We start from the raw sequence: 19,810 nt of genomic DNA, 5'->3' as shown, positions 1-19,810 counted from the left end.
AGTGGATCAGTTCCACTTTCCCGCTCTCTCCCCATAACCCTTAATTCCCTTGTCTATCAAAAACCTATCTACCCGTGACTTAAATATATTTAGCGAGGTAGCCTCCACCACTTTAATGAGCAGAGAATTCCAGAGATTCACCACCCTTTGAGTGAAGAAGTTCCTCCTCAACTCCGATCTAAACTGCCCCCCCCCCCCCCCCCCCCTTTATCTTGAGGCTGTGCCCTCTAGTCCTGCTATCCTTTCTAAGCAGGAAAAATCTCTCTACCTCTACCCTATCCATCCCTTTCATCATCTTATACATCTCTATAAGATCCCCCCTCATCCTTCTAAACTCCAACGAGTACAGGCCCAGTCTATTTAGTCTCTCTTCATAGTCCAACCCTCTCATCTCTGGTATCAGCCTAGTGAACCTCCTCTGCACTCCCTCCAAGGCCAAAATATCCTTCCGCAAGTGCAAAACTGCACACAGTACTCCAGCTGCAGATTCACCAGTGCCCTGTACAGTTGCAGCAAGACCTCCCTGCTTTTATATTCTATCCCCCTCGCTATAAAGGCCAACATTCCATTCGCCTTCTTGATTAATGTGCCTAGTGCAATTTGCAGCTAGGTTTTGCATATTTTACTCAATCAGGCTAGTGGTCCTGAAAGTTCAGGGACATTATTTGATAACTTTTGGATCATATCCACACTATTTCTTTTACGTTTGTGGTTTTGCATGTGTTTTACAAAGCACACAGCAAGGATAAAAATTGCAGGTTGATAAAAAATTGACAGAATCCATAAGACTATATATACACTTCTGACGACATTTTCTACCCAGAGACATCATTTACATGCAAATACACGTTCTTCCAAAAATTTACTAAAACAGCAACATTGTTAGAAAAAGCTTTTGCAGAAGGAAGCATCTGCAAGGATCGTGTTCAGCAACCTGCACTGGTAGTCAACCTTACAATGGACAAGTGGGATTTACATCGTGTATTTAGTTAAGAAAAAGGATTCGAATACACTCCATGGGAGGTTTAATCAACAAGAAATTGCATTTTTACTGCACTTTTAATGTAGCATAATTTCCCAAATCTTCACAAACCAAAAATGGCACCAAAGCCACAGAAGGTATTAAGAAGTCTCACAATACCAGGTTACAGTCCAACAAGTTTATTTGGAATCAGGTGACTGATGGAGGAGCAGCACTTCAAAAGCTCATGATTACAAATAAATCTATTGGACTTTAACCTGGTGTTGAGAGACTTCTTCCTGTGCCCACCCCAGTCCAACGCCGGCATCTTCACATCACAGAAAGAGGTCACTTTTTTTTTTAAAAAGAGGGCCCTACAAATGGAAAGGATATTGAGGACTTCAGAGAGTAATTCTCTTTAGGTGTTAGCAGCTGGCGCCACAGCTGTAGCGCACACATATCCTAATATGCACTGGATACGAGGATTGAAGGAAAGCCTTCGGGAGAGGCTGTCATATTCCTTGAATGTGTTGTTGTCTCCCAAATCCGTGTCCATCATTCCCAGGACTCATGTTTGAAACCTTCCAAAAATGCTTCACATCCCTGCCACATTACTGAAACAGTTTGTCAAAGTCACAAATGGCATCCTGCGACTTTCTTCCCAACCTGTCTGCAGCCTTTAACAATTGTCCGTGCCATTCTCCTTCAATGCCTTGCCACAGACATCCAGCCGGATGGGAATGCTCTTATCTGGTTCCACTCTCATCTTGTTTAATCACAGCAGAGAATAATCTGACTTCTTTTTCTACTCTTGCATCGTTGACTCTGTTGATCCCAAGGATCTATCTTGCTCCCTCCTCCATACTGCTCCTCAGTGACATCATTCAAATACAGTGCATCAATTTCCACATCTACACTGACGATAGCCAGCTGTACTTTGCTCGACTCCTCCACTCTTTGCAAGTTGTCAGGCTGCTTGTTTGACATCAGTCACTGGATGAGCAGTAATTTCCCCCAACTAAATATTGGGAAGACTGAAACCATCTTCAGTTCCCATTATTAACTTTAATCCCTAACCACCGACTTCATCCCTTTCCTTGACAATTGCCTGAGACAGAAATAAACTGTTCACATAATTCCAGTCACATGTAAGCACAGATGAGTTTCAATCCCACATCCAGCCATTACAATCTCCATTTCCATCTCCATAAAACTGCCCGACTCCATCCGTCTCAGCTCATTCTGATCCATTTCTGCACTCTCTCTAGACTTGAATATTTCTGGCTGGTCACCCTCATTCTATACTCTGAAAATTGAAGTCATCCAAAACTTTGCTGCCTGTGTCTTAACTCTTAAAATATCTTAGTCATCACTCCTGTTTGCACTCCTGGTTAAGCAGTGCCTCAATTTTTAAATTTGCATACTTGTTTTCAAATATCTCCATAGCTGCACACCTCCCCTCACCTCCAGCCCCACAATCTCTTAACTTCCATCAGTCCCACAGCTCTTCAAGGTAATTCTGGACCATCTCCAATTTTAATTGCTCCACTATCAGTGGCCTTTAGCTACTAAAGCCATAAAGCCCTGGCATTCCCTATGACAAACTTGGATCCAAAAGCATTGCAGTAAGAAATTTTTGTAATTTCTTTAAAAAGAATGTTTGAAAATGACTTTAGCGTTTAGATCAGTAGTAAAGGGATCAATTCTTTGTTTAGTAAGTAGTACTGGTCCATGTGACCTGGCAGCCCTTGACCCAGAAGCAGTACCGCAGAAAGGAAGTTAAGAAAGAAGCCTTTTGGGTTGGCAGACACAAAGGAGAACTACAAGCAGAGGAGCTGCAGGATGAAGGCAATTGGTATTCAGATGAAGACACAAAGAGAAAGCAGACAGACATAAAAAGGAACACAAAGAGGAAATACAGGGTACTGGTGAGGCCGCAGCTGGAGTATTGTGTGCAGTTTTGGTCGCCGCACTTGCGCAAGGATATTTTGGCCTTGGAGGGAATGCAGAGGAGGTTCACTAGGCTGATACTGGAGATGAGGGGGTTGGACTATGAAGAGAGACTAAGTAGACTGGGTCTGTACTCGTTGGAGTTTAGAAGGATGAGGGGGGATCTTATAGAGACATATAAGATAATGAAAGGGATGGATAGGGTAGAGGTAGAGAGATTCTTCCTGCTTAGAAAGGATAGCAGGACTAGAGGGCACAGCCTCAAGATAAAGGAGGGGGGGGGGGGGGCAGTTTAGATCGCAGTTGAGGAGGAACTTCTTCACTCAAAGGGTGGTGAATCTCTGGAATTCTCTGCCCGTTGAAGTGGTGGAGACTACCTCGCTAAATATATTTAAGTCACGGGTAGATAGGTTTTTGACAGACAAGGGTTATGGGGAGAAAGCAGGAAAGTGGAACTGATCCACTTCAGATCAGCCATGATCTTATTGAATGGCGGAGCAGGCTCGAAGTGCTAGATGGCCTACTCCTGCTCCTATTTCTTATGTTCTTAACACAGAAATTCTTGGTAAAGAGAAACAAAAACACTCAGGAAGAGGTCAACTTTTCTGTTTGTCAGAAAACAAGATAGGAACTCTTATAAGTTCTACACGAGATGGATAAAATGATCTGGAAAGCTGAGCAAATAGCTCAGAGATACTAAAGAAGACGTCTGCTCCTAAAATCTAATGACTTTATTCACTGAGCATCTTGCACAAAACATTTTTGGTTCCTAACCGGATTTAACTGAAAACATGGGGTCTGGCCTACAGATTATAACAGCATCTACACCCGTCTGGTGTCATTCCACATCCTTTTATAGTGAAAATAGGATTCAACAAAAATGTCTGTAACAATGGAGAAATGTATCCAGACCTAGCAAATTTATATTCAGATACAGGCTTTGGCCTCCCTTACCTGCCTTTTAGACTTAGTATAAGCCATTTCTACGCATATTTTAATTTCCAGGGTCAATGATAGAACTCATTATCAAGATGCTGGGTTGTAAGTGCAAGTAAAAATCTAGACTTTAACATACATTCACACACACACCCACATTGAAATGACATGAGGCTATAGACAGTTCCTGGCCTCATGCTGTTCTTTTTCTTTTCTAGCAATAATTAACTTTTGTAATAACAAAGCTACTTGGGATCTCACACCTGTCAAAAGTCAGCAGGCAATTCTTAGCAGTATATTTTTACAGATCAGTAACTTTAGAGAAAAGTGCAAGGTCATTTATCTCTTGCATTGCCCAATTCCGCAAAAAAATTCTCATCAATCCAAAGTCTGAGGAGAATTGCTTCCTCTTTTTCCTTTTTAGATCTATCAGCTTTACTTGATTTGTGGCGTCATTAGCACTTTATATTGAATGTACTGACAGGAGAAATTGTGCAAAATAAATTAAAATAATGAACATTGTTAATGTTATTAAAATAGATAACGATATCACAATAGGGAGGGTTCTGTAAATATCCCTGGTTGATATTTTGAAAACATAAAACCAAAACCAATACCACTAATAATACCCGTGGCAACATTTAAACTTGCACCATTGAAAGTGAAGGGAAAACTGCTTCCCTCTCAATTCACAGTCACTAATACTATATAGACCAACACAATGAGACATGAAAACAAAAGCAGAAAACTGTGGATGCTGGAAATCTGAAAACAAAAAGTGCTAGAATCACTCAGATCAGGCCACATCTGTGAAGAGAAACAGAGTGAACATTTCAGGCCTAGATAATCTTTCATCACAATGTTCTTATAAAAGTAATCTCAGCCAGAAACATTAATTATACTTCCCTCTACAGATGCTACCTGATCTGCTGCGTATTTCTAGCATCATTTGTTTTATTCCAGTAGACACGATGTCTTGCTCACATGATACATCACCTGAGAAAATCCTCCCAAAATAATTCGGTGAGACGGTATTCCATTCTTAACTTCTAGATCTATCATTGCTTTAACTGAAAAATAAATGTAAATCAAATTAAACAAATGTATTTACTCAGTGCAGAGAAAATTATGCAATCTTCCAAGGAAAATTACACATTATTTAGATTTTGTATAAATTGTGTACTTAAAAAAGGAAAATGTGGCCATCATCTTTCCCCATCCACCCAAAAAATACTCTAGGTGTTGCCATATAACTCAGCCTTTGGAGTCTCAAAAGAACTCTTCAAAGATGGGGATCAACTTTGTGCCGAGTATGAAAGTGAACTGCCAGCATGGATGTGGGTGGCCACCATTTTGAAATGTCATCAGCATCCAACGCAAAAATGGACACGTCTTAAACGCTTGCACATCTTCTCAACACAGCCTTATTGGCTGCTTGATGCCTTTGCTCAGTTATAAGGCATTAGTAAACATAATGTGTATTTGTGGAAAACTGAGGTTGATTATTAATATGAGTTATTATGTCACGGCTGAAAAAGGGGTTGATTTGTATGCTGAGTATATGCAAATCTTAATTATTAGGTCTGGAAAGTGGAGTTGCCTTATACACCTGTTGACTGTAAGTTGACTTATAAGCCATAGTTGTATCCTTGACCTCCAGATCCTCAAAAAGAGTTGCCCATCTTTAGTCTCTCCAAGGTAATTTAATTTGCTGTTGGCTCTCAAATCCATGCTCATCTTTTCTACAACTCCCCATTTCAATAGCTCGAATCAGTATACACTTCTGCCATAGCAAAGAAACATCTTTTCTCCAAAGGCACAAATGGAATCTTTGATTGTACCAATCATAGCATTCCCACGAATGCCTCACCTCTGTAGGAAAGGGGGACTGCCTCATTTGTTAAATATTTCCTTTCTTTACTGATAATAGCCAAAACATCTGTAGCAATGGGTTTTCCTCTCACCCCCCACCAAGTTATCTCCCCTTTTACATTCTGCCATAGTGACATAATCCACTGAGACACATACACTGTCAATTGTGCTCCACCTCAACATCATTTCTCCCAATTCCTCCACTGTCTTGTTAAATTGTTATATCCAGATTTGTTGAGCCCAAACCTAGGCCTATTTATCCCCATCAGGTTGTCTCAGTCCTCATTCTGGATTTTCCTGTCCCAAATTGGGATGGAAAGGAGGAGGATAGAGAGAAAAAAAAGAAATGGTGTCTGTGTGTCCATCTACTGCCTTTGTCTCTTACTCTGCTGATGTCTCCCATGGACTTGGGAAGTGTGGGCATCAAGTAAAGTCACCCACCTCATTAAGGGGGCATATTGAGCTCACTGGAAAGCTCATAGTGAGCTCGTCTTCTGATTTCCTAGAATTTTCATGGGGTAACAGGTGACAACTATTAGGAGCTCTCTAAAGTTGACTAGCTGCATCTGACAGGAACAGGTATGACTGCTCAGTTTTATTTGATGCAAAATGTAAAGCTTGGACAAAAAAAAAACTGAGTAGCAGTGACATTTTAATAACCAATTTTTGCCTATCCTATCCCAGGTCTCCATTTTGTCCTGGTCACTTTGAACATGAAAATCATCTCTTTTATATAAAGACCATGCGCAGGCAGTAACTTCCAGGCCAGAATGTGGCCAGTTTCCCAGATGTTCTGCCTCTATTGCTGACCCCTGGTCAGTAAGTGGATGGTAGAACAGTGTCAAGGATCATTAAGATGTCAGTGTCAAGGGTCATTACGCAAGGATATTTTGGCCTTGGAGGGAGTGCAGAGGAGGTTTACTAGGCTGATACCGGAGTTCAGGGGGTTGAACTACGAGGAGAGGCTGAATAAACTAGGCTTGTACTCGTTAGAGTTTAGAAGAATGAGGGGAGATTTCATTGAGACATACAAGATGATGAATGGGATGGATAGGATAGAGGTGGAGAGGCTCTTCCCGCGCAGAAAGGACAGCAGGACTAGAGGGCACAGCCTCAAGATAAGGGGGGGAGGGGCAGTTTAGAATGGAGTTGAGGAGGAACTTCTTCACTCAAAGGGTGGTGAATCTCTGGAATTCTCTGCCGTTGAAGTGGTGGAGGCTGCCTCGCTAAATATATTTAAGACGTGGGTAGATAGGTTTTTGATAGGCAAGGGGATAAAGGGTTATGGGGAGAAGGCAGGAAAGTGGAACTGAGCCACGACAGATCAGCCATGATCTTATTGAATGGCGGGGCAGGCTCGAAGGGCTAGATGGCCTACTCCTGCTCCTATTTCTTATGTTCTCAAGATCCAGGCCTCATGAAAATTGTGCTCCATGGCAGGCTGAAGATGGAAGCAAGAACGCAAAATGGGATCAGATTCACTTCCCAATTCCTGTCTTGGATGAGAAAATCTGACCCAAGACTCTGGTCCATTCCTTGCTCAGTTCTCACTCCTCTTGCATCACCACTGCCTTCATCCATATCAGTTTCACTCCTGATTTTGGGTGCCCTGATTCCCTGCTCTACTTTGAAAGGATTCCATAGAATATTTCACGTACATCCAAGAGTGCAGATGAAATCACTGTTTAACATCCCATCTGAAAGACAGTGCAGAATTCCCTCAGTACCATACTGGAGGGTCAGCCTGGATTTTGTGCTCATGTCTCTAGAGCTGGATTTGAAATGTCTAATCCAAAGGCAAGAGTGCTACCACTGAGCCAATGCTGACATCTTGTGCCATTAAAAAACACCTTCAACCAGACAGGATGGCCAAGAAATCTAAAGACCATCCCAGCGAGCAGGTTCGTCATAAAGGAATAAATTCAAGTGGGCCACTTGGCTTTTCTTATCATACACTTAAGTGGACAAAATAAGGTGGGAAATTCAAAACATGATGTGAAAGCCTGCCTTAAAAGATCAATGCATTGTTTAGAATATAGGTATAAATAGAATATTTTATAAAAGGTTTGGATTATATTCATTGGAGTTTCGAAGAGAGGATTTCATAGAAACTTATAACATTCTAACAGGGTAGATTCAGAAAGATGTTCCCAATGGTGGGGGATTCCAGAACTAGGGGTCATAGTTTGACAATAACGGGTAAACCTTTTAGAACTGAGGTGAGGATAAATTTCTTCACCCAGAGGGTGGTGAACGTGTGGAATTCACAACTGTAGAATGTAGCTGAGGCCAAAACGTTATCTGATTTCCACGAAGAAATTAGATATAGCTCTGAAGGTTAAAGGGATCAAGGGATATGGGAGGAAAGGGAAGTGCGGGGGGGAGGTACAGAGTCAGGATATTGAATTCAGCGATCAAGCATGATCAAGATGAATGGTGGAGCAGGCTCGAAGGGCCGAATAGCCTACTTCTGCTTCTAGTTTCTACGTTTGCCAGATTTTAGAGACAACCATTGACACTGATCCACAAAGTGACAAGATTAGCATGTTATTGCTTTCCTGTGTGTTTGTCAACCCAGTAACTGACAACAGTAAAAAGTACATTCCAGAAGAGCTTACATTACATGCGCTTCGCAATTTTTAAAAAAAAAATCTCAGGAGAATACTACAAAATGGAGAAAGTTGCATACAGAGCAGGGAATAGGAAAATTTTAAAGAGGGTGGGTGGAAAGAAAGAAAATCAAAGGCAAAAGATTTTAGACCTTGAGCGCAGGAGTTGGGGTGGTTTTCAAACAGAGTTGCAAAGGGCAGAGCAAAGTGCCAATGAGAAAGAAAATCAACCTCAAATACTGGAGAAGAGGTGCAAGGGAATCAGGAATTCAGGGTAGGAAGGAAGGCAAGAAAAAAAATGAATTGATTGGATTCCCCGGGGACCCTGGGGATGGAAACTTACTTCATCTCTCAGTCAAATATTTTACAAGGTGAAATATTAAAGATAGGCCAACAGAGAGAAGTGGAAACTCTGAAAAACATGTAATAACAGTAACATATCTCAGAATATTAGTAAATTAAGCAGATGGTTAGATAAATGATATAAATGTTACCTAAAATGTTTTCTCAAGCAGTTAATGGATGAGGCAAAAAGTTTCAAAGCCGCCTAGCTTTTGAAAGTCTGAACATGGATATAACTATCAATAATAACAATTCGTGACTTAATTATGCACTAGTTGTGCAAAGTTGTCTTCTCCCATACCACTTTCTGCTGCATTTTTGATTCCTCCCTCATCCTCAATAGAATCCACAGAAAGTCCAAAGATATCAAACCTATGGGGAAAAAAACATTTTTACTGACAAATCTGTAATGAATGAACTTGGCCTCCCTAAACTCAGATAACCTATGTTGCTCATGTCTTCCTGAGTACCTCTTCATTTTGGTTAGTTATTAGTTTGTGTTCCTCAGTTCAAAGCCCACTTTGAGCTTATGGGCTTTTTTCCCCTCTTCTTACCGTTTAAGTACTGTTCCATCCTTGCTACAGACTTGGCCCTAGTGTTTTATTTCTCAGTGCTCCATTTTAAATGTTCCTGCATTTTCTTGTTACGTCAGTAAACTCTTTCTCCCTGCAAGACTTCTAGGAATTAGTTTGCACACTTCCTTTGTTAGTTTGTTTAACGTTGTAATTTAAAGTGTCCCTCTTGTCTGGGTGAAATTTATTTATTTGAATTTAGCCTATTCCAAATTATCAGAGCCCCAACTTTAAATATTTTTGAATCTCAAGACTGTGTCAAAGGTCACCATTGTGGCTGCTTTCTCTTAGGGGTGCAATACTTTCCAATGTCTTGCTCACCAACAAATGTTGGGTGAAGAAGAGCACTAGTCTTGCATATGGTGCCGACTGTACGGGGATATTTAGAGAATAATATTGATAATGCCCAGATGTATAGTTTTGACTAAAGTGAGCATAAACGTAAAAATATTTCTGGAAAGAAATGTCCTGTATTTCAAAAGTATATCATTCATGCACATTGGGACATAGATCATAAAAGGGCTAAATAAATGTACTACATACCAAATGTACTGCAGCAACTCACCCAATATTGCTTTGCTGTGATCTCCCACCCCCACAATTTCTGTCATTCCTCTGGCCAGAGATTCAGTGATGAATGGAGAAGATATTAAATCCAGCGGTGGGTATGTCAATCCAGAGAAGTGCTTTAAATGCTTTGATATGCGGATGCAGTTGTTAATACTGCACACCTCCAGTTAAGTAATGATTATATCTTATTTCATTCTTTATTCATGGTACTTAAGTATTGTTGACAAAGTCAGCATTTATTACCCTTCCTAATTGCCCTTGAGGAGACGATGCTGAGTCACCTTCTTGAAGTAATACAGTCCAACTGGCGTAGGTACATTCACAGTGATATTAGGAAAGAAGTTCCAAATTTTGACCGAGTGATTATGAAGGAACAGGGATACAGTTCCAAGTCAAGATAGTGTGCGGCTCAGGAGAACTTACAGGTGGTGGTGCTCCTAAGCAACTACTATTTTTCTAGGTGGTAGGTGTGGGTTTGGAAGATGCTTTCAAAGGGAGCTTGACGAGTTGCAGCACCACATCTTTCAGATGGTGCACACTGTTGTCAGTATGCTGTGGCAGAGGGAGTGAATGTTTTAAGGTTGTTAATGGGATGCCAATCAAGTGACTCCTGGACAGTGTCAAGCTTTTTGAATGCTGTTAGAGCGCACCATCCAGGCAAGTGGAGAGTACTCAATCACACTGCTACCTTGTGCTTCATAGATGGCTTAGGGGAGACAGAAGGCAAATTAGGAGCTCCTGACCTGCTCTTGTAGGCATACTATTTATATGGTTGATCCAGTTCAGTTTCTGGTCAATGGTAATCTCCAAAATGTTGTTAAGTGGGGGATTCAGCAATGGTAATGTCAAGGGCAATGGGGTTAGATTTTTTTGGGGGGGTGATCACAGTCTAGCACTTGTGTGGCAAGAATGTTACTTGTCGCTTATCAGTCCAAGCCAGAATGCTATCCAGATCTTGAAACATGCAGATATTGATTGCTTCAATATCTGAGGAGTGTTCAGTGATACTGAAGTGTGCAATCAGAGAACATCCTCACTTTTGACTTTATGAAGGTCATTGAAGAAACAGCTGAAGATGGTTGGGCCTAGGACATTTCCCTGAGGAATGCCTGCAGGTGACCTGGGGCGGAGATGATTGGCTTTCAACAATCCGAACCATCATTTCTTGGTGCTGGGTACGACTTCAACCAGTAGAGAACCTCCTGCATCCAAACCACCACCATCATACTGCCCATCAAGCTGATAATGATGGAGCACAGCCAATTTGTATACTGCAAGCTCCCAAAAAAACAACAATGTGATTGATGGCCAGATAGTCTACAGTGCATTCCATTATTACTGCACTATAATGCCAACCAACAGTTTTGTCCTCAAGTCTCTAGGGAGTTGAACCCCTACATTCAGGCTCAAGAGAATGCTACTAACTGAGCCACAGCTGACACTGATGAGAATGGGAAGTTGCAAAGAGAGAGACTCATTAATATGAGTGGAGTTCAACATGAACATGTTTGATGCCATCCACTTGAATCTAAAGGAGCAAAGTGATTTGGAAGTTCAACTACAAAATTAATTAAAAGCTAGCAGACTGGTGCATAAAGCAATTAAAGAGACAAACGGAATGTTGGCCTTTATCTCAAGGGGTTCGGAATACAAAGGGGAGGAAGTTACATTTCAGTTATGTACAGTCTAGGTCAGATGCCATCTGATGCATGGAGTTTATTTTTGGATTCACCACCTCAGGAAGAACAAATTGGCCTCAAAAGATCGCAGCATAGAACAACAACATGATAAGAACATAAGAAATAGGAGCAGGAGTAGGCCATCTAGCCCTTCGAGCCTGCCCCACCATTCAATAAGATCATGGCTGATCTGTCGTGACTCAGTTCCACATTCCCGCCCTCTCCCCATAACCCTTAATCCCCTCGCTTATCAAAAACCCATCAACCCGCGTCTTAAAAATATTTAGCGAGGCAGCCTCCACCACCTCAACGGGCAGAGCATTCCAGAGATTCACTACCCTTTGAGTGAAGAAGTTCCTCCTCAACTCCGTTCTAAACCGCACACCCTTTATCTTGAGGCTGTGCCCCCTAGTCCTACTGTCCTTTGAGCGGGAAGAGTCTCTCCACCTCTATCCTATCCATCTCATTCATCATCTTATATGTCTCAATGAGATCTCCCCTCATTCTTCTAAACTCTAACGAGTACAAGCCTACTTTATTCAGCCTCTCCTCATAGCTCAACCCCCTCAACTCTGGTATCAGCCTAGTAAACCTCCTCTGCACTCCCTCCAAGGCCAAAATATCCTTGCGTAAGTACGGCGACCAAAGCTGCACACAGTACTCCAGCTGCGGCCTCACCAATGCCCTATATAGCTGCAGCAAGACCTCCCTGCTTTTATATTCAATCCCCCTCGCTATGAAGACCAGCATCCCATTAGCCTTCCTGACCACCTGCTGCACCTGCAGGCTGGGTTTTTGCTACTCATGCACAAGGACCCCGAGGTCCCTCTGCACCGTCACCTGCTGCAGTTTTTCGCCACTAAGTAATAGTCCTTCCTACCATTATTCCTACAAAAGTGGACCACCTTGCACTTACCAACATTAAATTCCATTTGCCATTTCCTGGCCCATTCGCCCAGCCTATCTAGATTCTTCTGCAGACTCTCCACACCAATCTTGGTGTCATCAGCAAATTTCGACACCATACACTCGGTTCCCTCCTCCAGATCATCTATATAAATGGTAAAAGCTGAGGCCCCAGCACCGACCCCTGGGACACTCCACTAGTCACCAACCGCCAATCCGAATAGCACCAATTGACCCCCACTCTCTGTCTCCTATTTGACAACCAATCCTCAAATATGATAAATGTTGCTTATATTCCTTTTAGCATAGGAAACAAGAGATCTGATCAGTGACTAAAATATTTGAAGTGTTTGTTGGGTAGGAGATATTTTATCTGCTGGTAAAACTGAGCACATCTTTTTAAATTTGAGCCAGGCTATTTAGGAAAAAAATCAGGAAACACTTTTTTTTGAACACAGGGATTGTAGCAATCTGGAATTTTCTCCTGCAAAATGCTGTGAGCTTTTGGAACAACTGGAGCTTTCAAAGCATTAAGATGGATTTTTGTGAGATGAGGACAAACGGAGCCAAGGTATAATTCAGCTACGACCAAACTGAATGACTGAATGACTGAAGGGCCAACTCTGGCTCCTAATGCTTCTCTGCCATGGCAACAGCAGCAAGGCATTGTAATGACTGCTCCAGGGCAGTTTTGGACAATGGTGACCTTCAGAACATAAATGGGAGGGGAACTCAAGAAATGGTGATACCCAGCCACTGAAAATCAGCAGAAGTGGGAAAATGCAAACTTGTCCACTTTTGCAAGAAGAATAGACGAAAATATACTATTTAAATAGAACAAGAATGTTGAATTCTGTAGTACAGAGGGATCTGGATGGCCTTGTACATGAATCACAAACGTTAACGTGCAGGTAAAGCAAGTCATTAAGGCGGCAAACAGAATATTTGTGCTTATTGCAAGGGAAATCGAATATAAAAGTTAGGGTGTCTTACTGTAGTTGCAGAGTCTGAGCCCACATGTGAGACACTGTCTATAATTTTGGTCTCATTATTTGAAAAAGGATGCAACAGCATTAGAAACAGTTCAGAGAAGGCTCGCTCAACTCATTCCTGGGATGAAAGGCTCATCTTATGAAGAAGGGTTGAACAGGTTGAGCCAATATCCACAGGAGTTTAGAAGAATGATTGGTGACCTTATTAAATGCAAGATCCCAATGGGAATTCATAGAGTGAATACTAGAAGGAGGACACTGTTAAAAAATAAGTAGTCTCTTAGAGGAATCTTTCTCTAGGGGTTATTAGTCTATGGAAATCTCTTCTCCAGAAAGCAGTGGAGGTGGGGACAGACAGGAAGGTGGAGTTGAGATCAAAACCAGATCAGGCAATGATCTTATTGATTTCGGAGCAGGTTCAAAGGGCCAAATACCTACTCCTATTCCCAAGTCCTACATTCCCGTGGTCGGCTTTGTTCAACAGTCACCATATGACATTTACATGAAGCAAATATTACTCGCCACATGGAAGTTTAAGCAGGAATGTCATTCAAGTCCTGCTTTGGCTAGGCTTGGGCTATTTTATTATTGGAGGGGTTAGGAATTGTAGGTTGAAGGAAGATCGAACAGGACACTAAGCTCCAAAAATATATTTGACAGGCAGGAATTGAGGAAGGACAGTATGGGTTTACACAAACTGTAAAATCTTATTCAGTAAGGAACATTATTAGTGCACTCCTAAAATTTCTTGCATCCCCATGACATTTCATACAAACCAACTACACTAGAATTACAAGTAGTATCCATTCTCATCAAACACTTACCAAGATGACATATTCATTCTGAAGTTCATTGTGACAGGAGCAATAGGCCTAAAAACAAACACAGACCATAAATTAACTTTTAAAAAATAGTTCATGGGTGTAAGCATCACTGGCAAACACGATATTTACTGTCCAACCCTAATTGCCCTCAAGAAGGTGGTGGTGAGCCACCTTCTGGAGCCAGTGCAGACCTTGTACAGGAGATAGATTCATAGTACTATTGGAACATTTTAGGATTCCCACCCACAATTTTAAAGTTAATTTCTGGATTGGCATTTGGTCAAACAAATCAGGAAGCTGAATGCATGATTTCATCAGTAACGCGGAAGACAAGGGTTTCAATTTCTGTGCCAATGACGCTGGTACTGTGTAAAGACAGAACTGCTCCTTTGGGGGACACACCACTTAAACTAAGGTGAACCAATGTCCTGGCAGATTATATAAAACTTGAGTTGAAAGTAGGATTTTAAATTGAGGAGACTGGCAGAAGAAGTGGAGAGGAAAGAAGGGAAGGGAATCATTCATGCGAAGGAAATATCTCAACCTCAAAAGAAAAGTCAAGATCATGGAGCACTGTAGTGTTTCAGGTAAAGACAAATAGAGTCTCATAGGAAGTTATAAAAGTTTAACAGGGGAAGTGCATCTGATCAAATCAGGGAAATTTATTAAACATTAAAACAAAAGGTGCTTTATCAGAGTGAATGAAACATTTAACTAGACAGACAGATTAATGGCACAAATAAGGTTGATCTACTAGTCATTGAAAAGATGCTGTTGCAGAGAGACCAAGATTGGGAACTAAATATTCTTGACAATTCCAAGACAAATGGAAAAGAGGGAGCTCAGATAATAAAGGCAATATTAAGAACAATACTGATGAAGAATCTTAGCTTCATAGAGCAGGAACTGGAATTGGCAGGAATGAAGATAAGAAATAACAGAGAAAGAACGACTGTGGGAATAGTTTATAGACTCCCCAACAGTAACAATACTGCTGAACAAAGTATTAATTAAGAAATAGGAGCTGTAATATTTGTGGACAACCTTAATCATTACATTGCCTGCTTATTATATCCAGGCTACGATATTTGGAAAATGCATTTAAGATGAGGGAGAACCTAGAACTAGGGGTCATTGTTTAGAACATAAGAAATAGGAGCAGGAGTAGGCCATCTAGCCCTTCGAGCCTGCCCCGCCATTCAATAAGATCATGGCTGACGTGAAGTGGATCAGTTCCACTTTCCCGCTCTCCCCATAATCCTTAATTCCCTTGCCTGTCAAAAATCTATCTACCCGTGACTTAAATATATTTAGCGAGGTAGCCTCCACCACTTCAACGGGCAGAGAATTCCAGAGATTCACCACCCTTTGAGTGAAGAAGTTCCTCCTCAGCTCCGATCTAAACTGCCCCCCACCCCCCATCTTGAGGCTGTGCCCTCTAGTCCTGCTGTCCTTTGAGCGGGAAGAATCTCTCTACCTCTACCCTATCCATCCCTTTCATTATCTTATATGTCTCTATAAGATCCCCCCTCATCCTTCTAAACTCCAACGAGTACAGACCCAGTCTATTTAGTCTCTCATCATAGTTCAATCCCCTCATCTCCGGTGTCAGCCTAGTGAACCTCCTCTGCACTCCCTCCAAAGCCAAAATATCCTTGCGCAAGTGCAGTGGCCAAAACTGCACACAGTACTCCAGCTGTGGCCTCACTAGTGCCCTATACAGTTGCAGCAAGACCTCCCTGCTTTCACATTCTATCCCCCTCGCTATAAAGGCCAGCATACCATTCGCCGCCTTGATCACCTGCTGCACCTGCAGACTGGGTTTTTGCAACTCATGCACAAGGACCCCCAGGTCCCCCTGCACTGTAGCATGCTGCAGCTTTTCACCCTTTAAATAGTAATCCCTCCTACTATTATTTCCACCAAAGTGGATAACCTCACACTTGCTAACATTATACTCCATCTGCCAGGTCCTCACCCACTCGCTCAGCCTATCCAGATCCCTCTGCAGACTTTCCACACCCTCCGCGCAATTTGCTTTTCCACTCATCTTCGTGTCATCAGCAAATTTTGTCACCCTACACTCAGCCACCTCCTCCAGATCATCTATATAAATGGTAAATAGCTGAGGCCCCAGCACCAATCCCTGCGGCACTCCACTGGCCACCAACTGCCAATCAGATTATCACCCATTGATACCAACTCCCTGCCTCCTATTAGACAACCAATCCTCTATCCACGCTAACACCTTACCCCCAACTCCATGCACCCTAACCTTCTGAAGCAATCTTTTGTGAGGCACCTTATCAAACGCCTTTTGAAAATCTAGAAACACCACATCCACCGGTTCCCCTTTGTCTACCGCACTAGTCACATCCTCATAGAAATCCAATAGATTCGTCAAACACGACTTCCCTTTAACGAATCCGTGCTGCGTCTGCTCGATCAAACCATTCCTTTCCAGGTGCCTCACTATTTCTTCTTTGATGACGGATTCAAGCATTTTTCCAACTACAGACATTAAACTAACCGTCCTATAATTCCCTGACTTTTGTCTGCTACCTTTTTTAAACAGCGGTGTAACATTAGCCATTTTCCAATCTTCCGGCACTTCCCCGGAATCCAGCGAAGTTTGGTAAATAATCACTAAGGTATCCACTATCACCTCTGCCATTTCCTTCAGAACCCTGGGATGCATTCCATCCGGTCCTGGGGACTTGTTCACCATCAGTCCCGTTAGTCCATCAAGCACTACCTCTCTAGTGACAGTAATCACATTCAGGCCCTCAACTCCTACCATTCTTCTATCTTTAATATCCGGCAAACTATTCGCGTCTTCCTCCGTGAAGACCGAGGGAAAAAACCTCAGCCATTTCCTCATCTCCCACCACTAAATCCTCCCTCTCATCCTCTAAAGGTCCAACATTCACTCCAGCCAGCCTCTTCTCTATATATTTGTAAAAACTCTTACTGTCCTTTTTTATATTTAGTGCTAGTTTAGCTTCATAGTCTATCCTTCCTTTATCAGCTTCTTAGTCAATCTTTTTTGATTTTTAAACCTTTCCCAATCTTCTAATCGCCCACTACTTTTAGCCACTCTGAACGCATCAGCTTTTAGTTTAATACTCTCCTTTACTTCCTTCGATAACCACGGCTGGTTATCCCTTCTCCACCATCGGAACATATTTCTGCTGAGCACCGACAAAGATCTCCTTAAAGATCCTGCGCTGTCCTACCAACCAATCTGCGCCCCCAATCTACATTTGCCAATTCCTCTCTCATCCTATCGTACTCCCCTCTGTTCAAACAGAGGACACAGGTTCGGGACCCTACTTTCTCATCCTCCATCTGCATCAAAAACTCAACCATACTATGATCGCTCGTCCCAAGAGGATCCCTCACAATAAGATCCCTAAATCTTCCTGCCTTGTTACACAACACTAGGTCTAAGATAGCTCACTCCCTCGTTGGTTCCGTCACATACTGTTCAAGAAAACTATCCCGACAGCATTCCAAGAACTCTTCCTCAAGCCCACTGCGTCCGACTTGGGTCAACCAATCAATATGCAGATTAAAATCCCCCATAATTATCGCTGCTCCATTTCTGCACGCATCATTTATTTGCTTGTTTATAGCCCGCCCCATCTCTAAGTTATTATTTGGGGGCCTATAGACCACACCCACCAGCGTCTTCCTCCCCTTACTGTTCCTTATCTCCACACACAACGATTCCACGATTTACTCTTTGGAGCCTATATCTTCCCTTATGACTGCCCTGATATTATCCTTAATCAGCAGAGCTACCCCACCCCCTTTTTCCTCCCGTCTATCCTTCTTAAACACTTGAAACCCCTGGCCATTCAGCTCCCAGTCCCTGTCACCCTGCAACCACGTTTCCGTAATGGCCACTAGATCATATCCGTTTGTGCTGATCTGCGCCACCAGCTCATTCACTTTGTTCCAAATGCTTCGTGCATTCAGGTAAAGTGTTTTTATACCAGCCTTTATCTGGACCTTATTTGAAGGAACGCTACCAACCTTTCTCATGCCCCCTACTCCCTTTATTATTGGGACATCCTCAACATTTTCCAGCGCCCGTACCCTCTCTTTTACTTTAGATATTGTAAGCTCTCCCACCCCTGCACCCTCCCCCTCTAATTAGTTTAAAGCCCTATCTACAGTCCTCGTTATACGATTTGCCAGTGGTTCAGACAAAGACCATCCCATCTGAACAAGTCCCATCTGCCCCAATACTGGTGCCAATGCCCCATAAATTCAAACCCATTCCTCCCACACCAATCCCTGAGCCACCCATTCATCTCTTTAATCTTATTTACCCTACGCCCATCTGCGTGTGGTTCAGGTAGTAATCCAGAGATAACCATCTTGTCGGTTCTGCTTTTTAATTTGATTCCCAGCTTTGCATACTCCCTCTGCAGATCCTTAGTTCCTATTTTGCCTATGTCGTTGGCACCCACATGTACCACAACGACCGGATTCTCACCCTCCCACTCCAGGTTGCTCTGTAGCCCAGATGATACATCCTGGACCCAAGCACCAGGCAGACAACACACCCTTCTGTATTCTTTATCACTGTAACAAAAGACAGTATCTATACCCCTAACTACACTATCCCCAGTTACCACTACATTCCTCTTTACTTCTTCCTCTTTGTCCTGTGTCTGCAGCACTGTACTGTGGGCAGTTTGCTCGTCAACCTTACAGCCCTCATTCTTGTCCACACTGGGAGCAAGAACCTCAAACCTGTTGTGCAGATTGAGGCGCTGAGGCCTTTGGGTCCCCCCCTCCCTCTCACCATTACTCCCCTCAGCAGCGCCATCTTGTTCCAGACCCTCAGAGTTAGCCAGTCTAGGGGGTGTGAATCTCTCTTGTACCCCATTATCCAGTTTACACTCCCTCTCCCTGATGAGCCTCAGTGTCTGAAGCTCAGAGTTCAGTTCGTCTACTTTGAGCTGGAGCTCTTCAAGCAACCAGCACTTACTGCAGACATGGTCACTGGGAAGGACCTTGGGGTCCACCAGCTCCCACATCATACAGAAACAGCACATCATATGCCCCTCTATCACAGTCTCCTAGTGGTTTCTAAACACAGTTAAGAATTTAAACTTACCTTGCCCTTTTCTCCCAAGCCCTGTGATCCAAAGCCCTTACAGCTCACTCTGCTTCCCTCTCACTCCGCTGCCTGCTCCCGACGCTGTCTACAGCAATCCTCCTTTTAAACTTTGCGCGGTAAAAAAAATCCCTTCCCACAAAGTCCCGCGGCCCACTTCCTGTCTAACTTTTTAAAGCAGAAATACCATTACAAAGCCCGCGAAAATCTTTACAAAGGTAATCGCTTACCTTTACTCCGTGCAACCGTCACTCCGCTTGCTCCAGCGAACAATAATTTAAAATAATTTTAGACAAAAACGAGTTTTTATTTGGAACGCTCTTCCTCAAAAGGTGGTGAAAGCAGGGTCTTTGAATATTTCTAAGGTAGAGCTAGATAAATTCTTGACAAGCAAGGGGGTGAAGGATTATTGGGGACAGGGAAGGTGAGGTGGAAATGTGGAGTTGAAGTTATGATCAGTTCAGCC

The 19,810-nt window shown here is 42.6% G+C and overlaps 1 protein-coding gene across 1 annotated transcript in view; it reads right to left on the bottom strand.

The window, feature by feature from the left end:
• The window catches only part of LOC145346668 (acyl-protein thioesterase 1-like), a 62,247-nt gene that overhangs the window by 7,862 nt on the left and 34,575 nt on the right, over positions 1-19,810 (bottom strand). Inside the window, exons 4-6 of the mRNA XM_080194228.1 lie at positions 14,214-14,261; positions 8,972-9,042; positions 4,844-4,917 (exon numbers count right to left, since the gene is read on the bottom strand). Coding sequence (XP_080050354.1) covers positions 4,844-4,917; positions 8,972-9,042; positions 14,214-14,261 — 193 coding nt within the window. The remainder of the gene's footprint in view (positions 1-4,843; positions 4,918-8,971; positions 9,043-14,213; positions 14,262-19,810) is intronic.

The sequence above is a fragment of the Carcharhinus amblyrhynchos genome, chromosome 8, assembly GCF_965287045.1.
Source record: "Carcharhinus amblyrhynchos chromosome 8, sCarAmb.v2.hapA, whole genome shotgun sequence".
In the NCBI taxonomy this organism is placed as follows: domain Eukaryota; kingdom Metazoa; phylum Chordata; class Chondrichthyes; order Carcharhiniformes; family Carcharhinidae; genus Carcharhinus; species Carcharhinus amblyrhynchos.
Note: the sequence above shows the minus strand (reverse complement) of the source record. Positions and strands in the feature narration are given on the sequence as shown.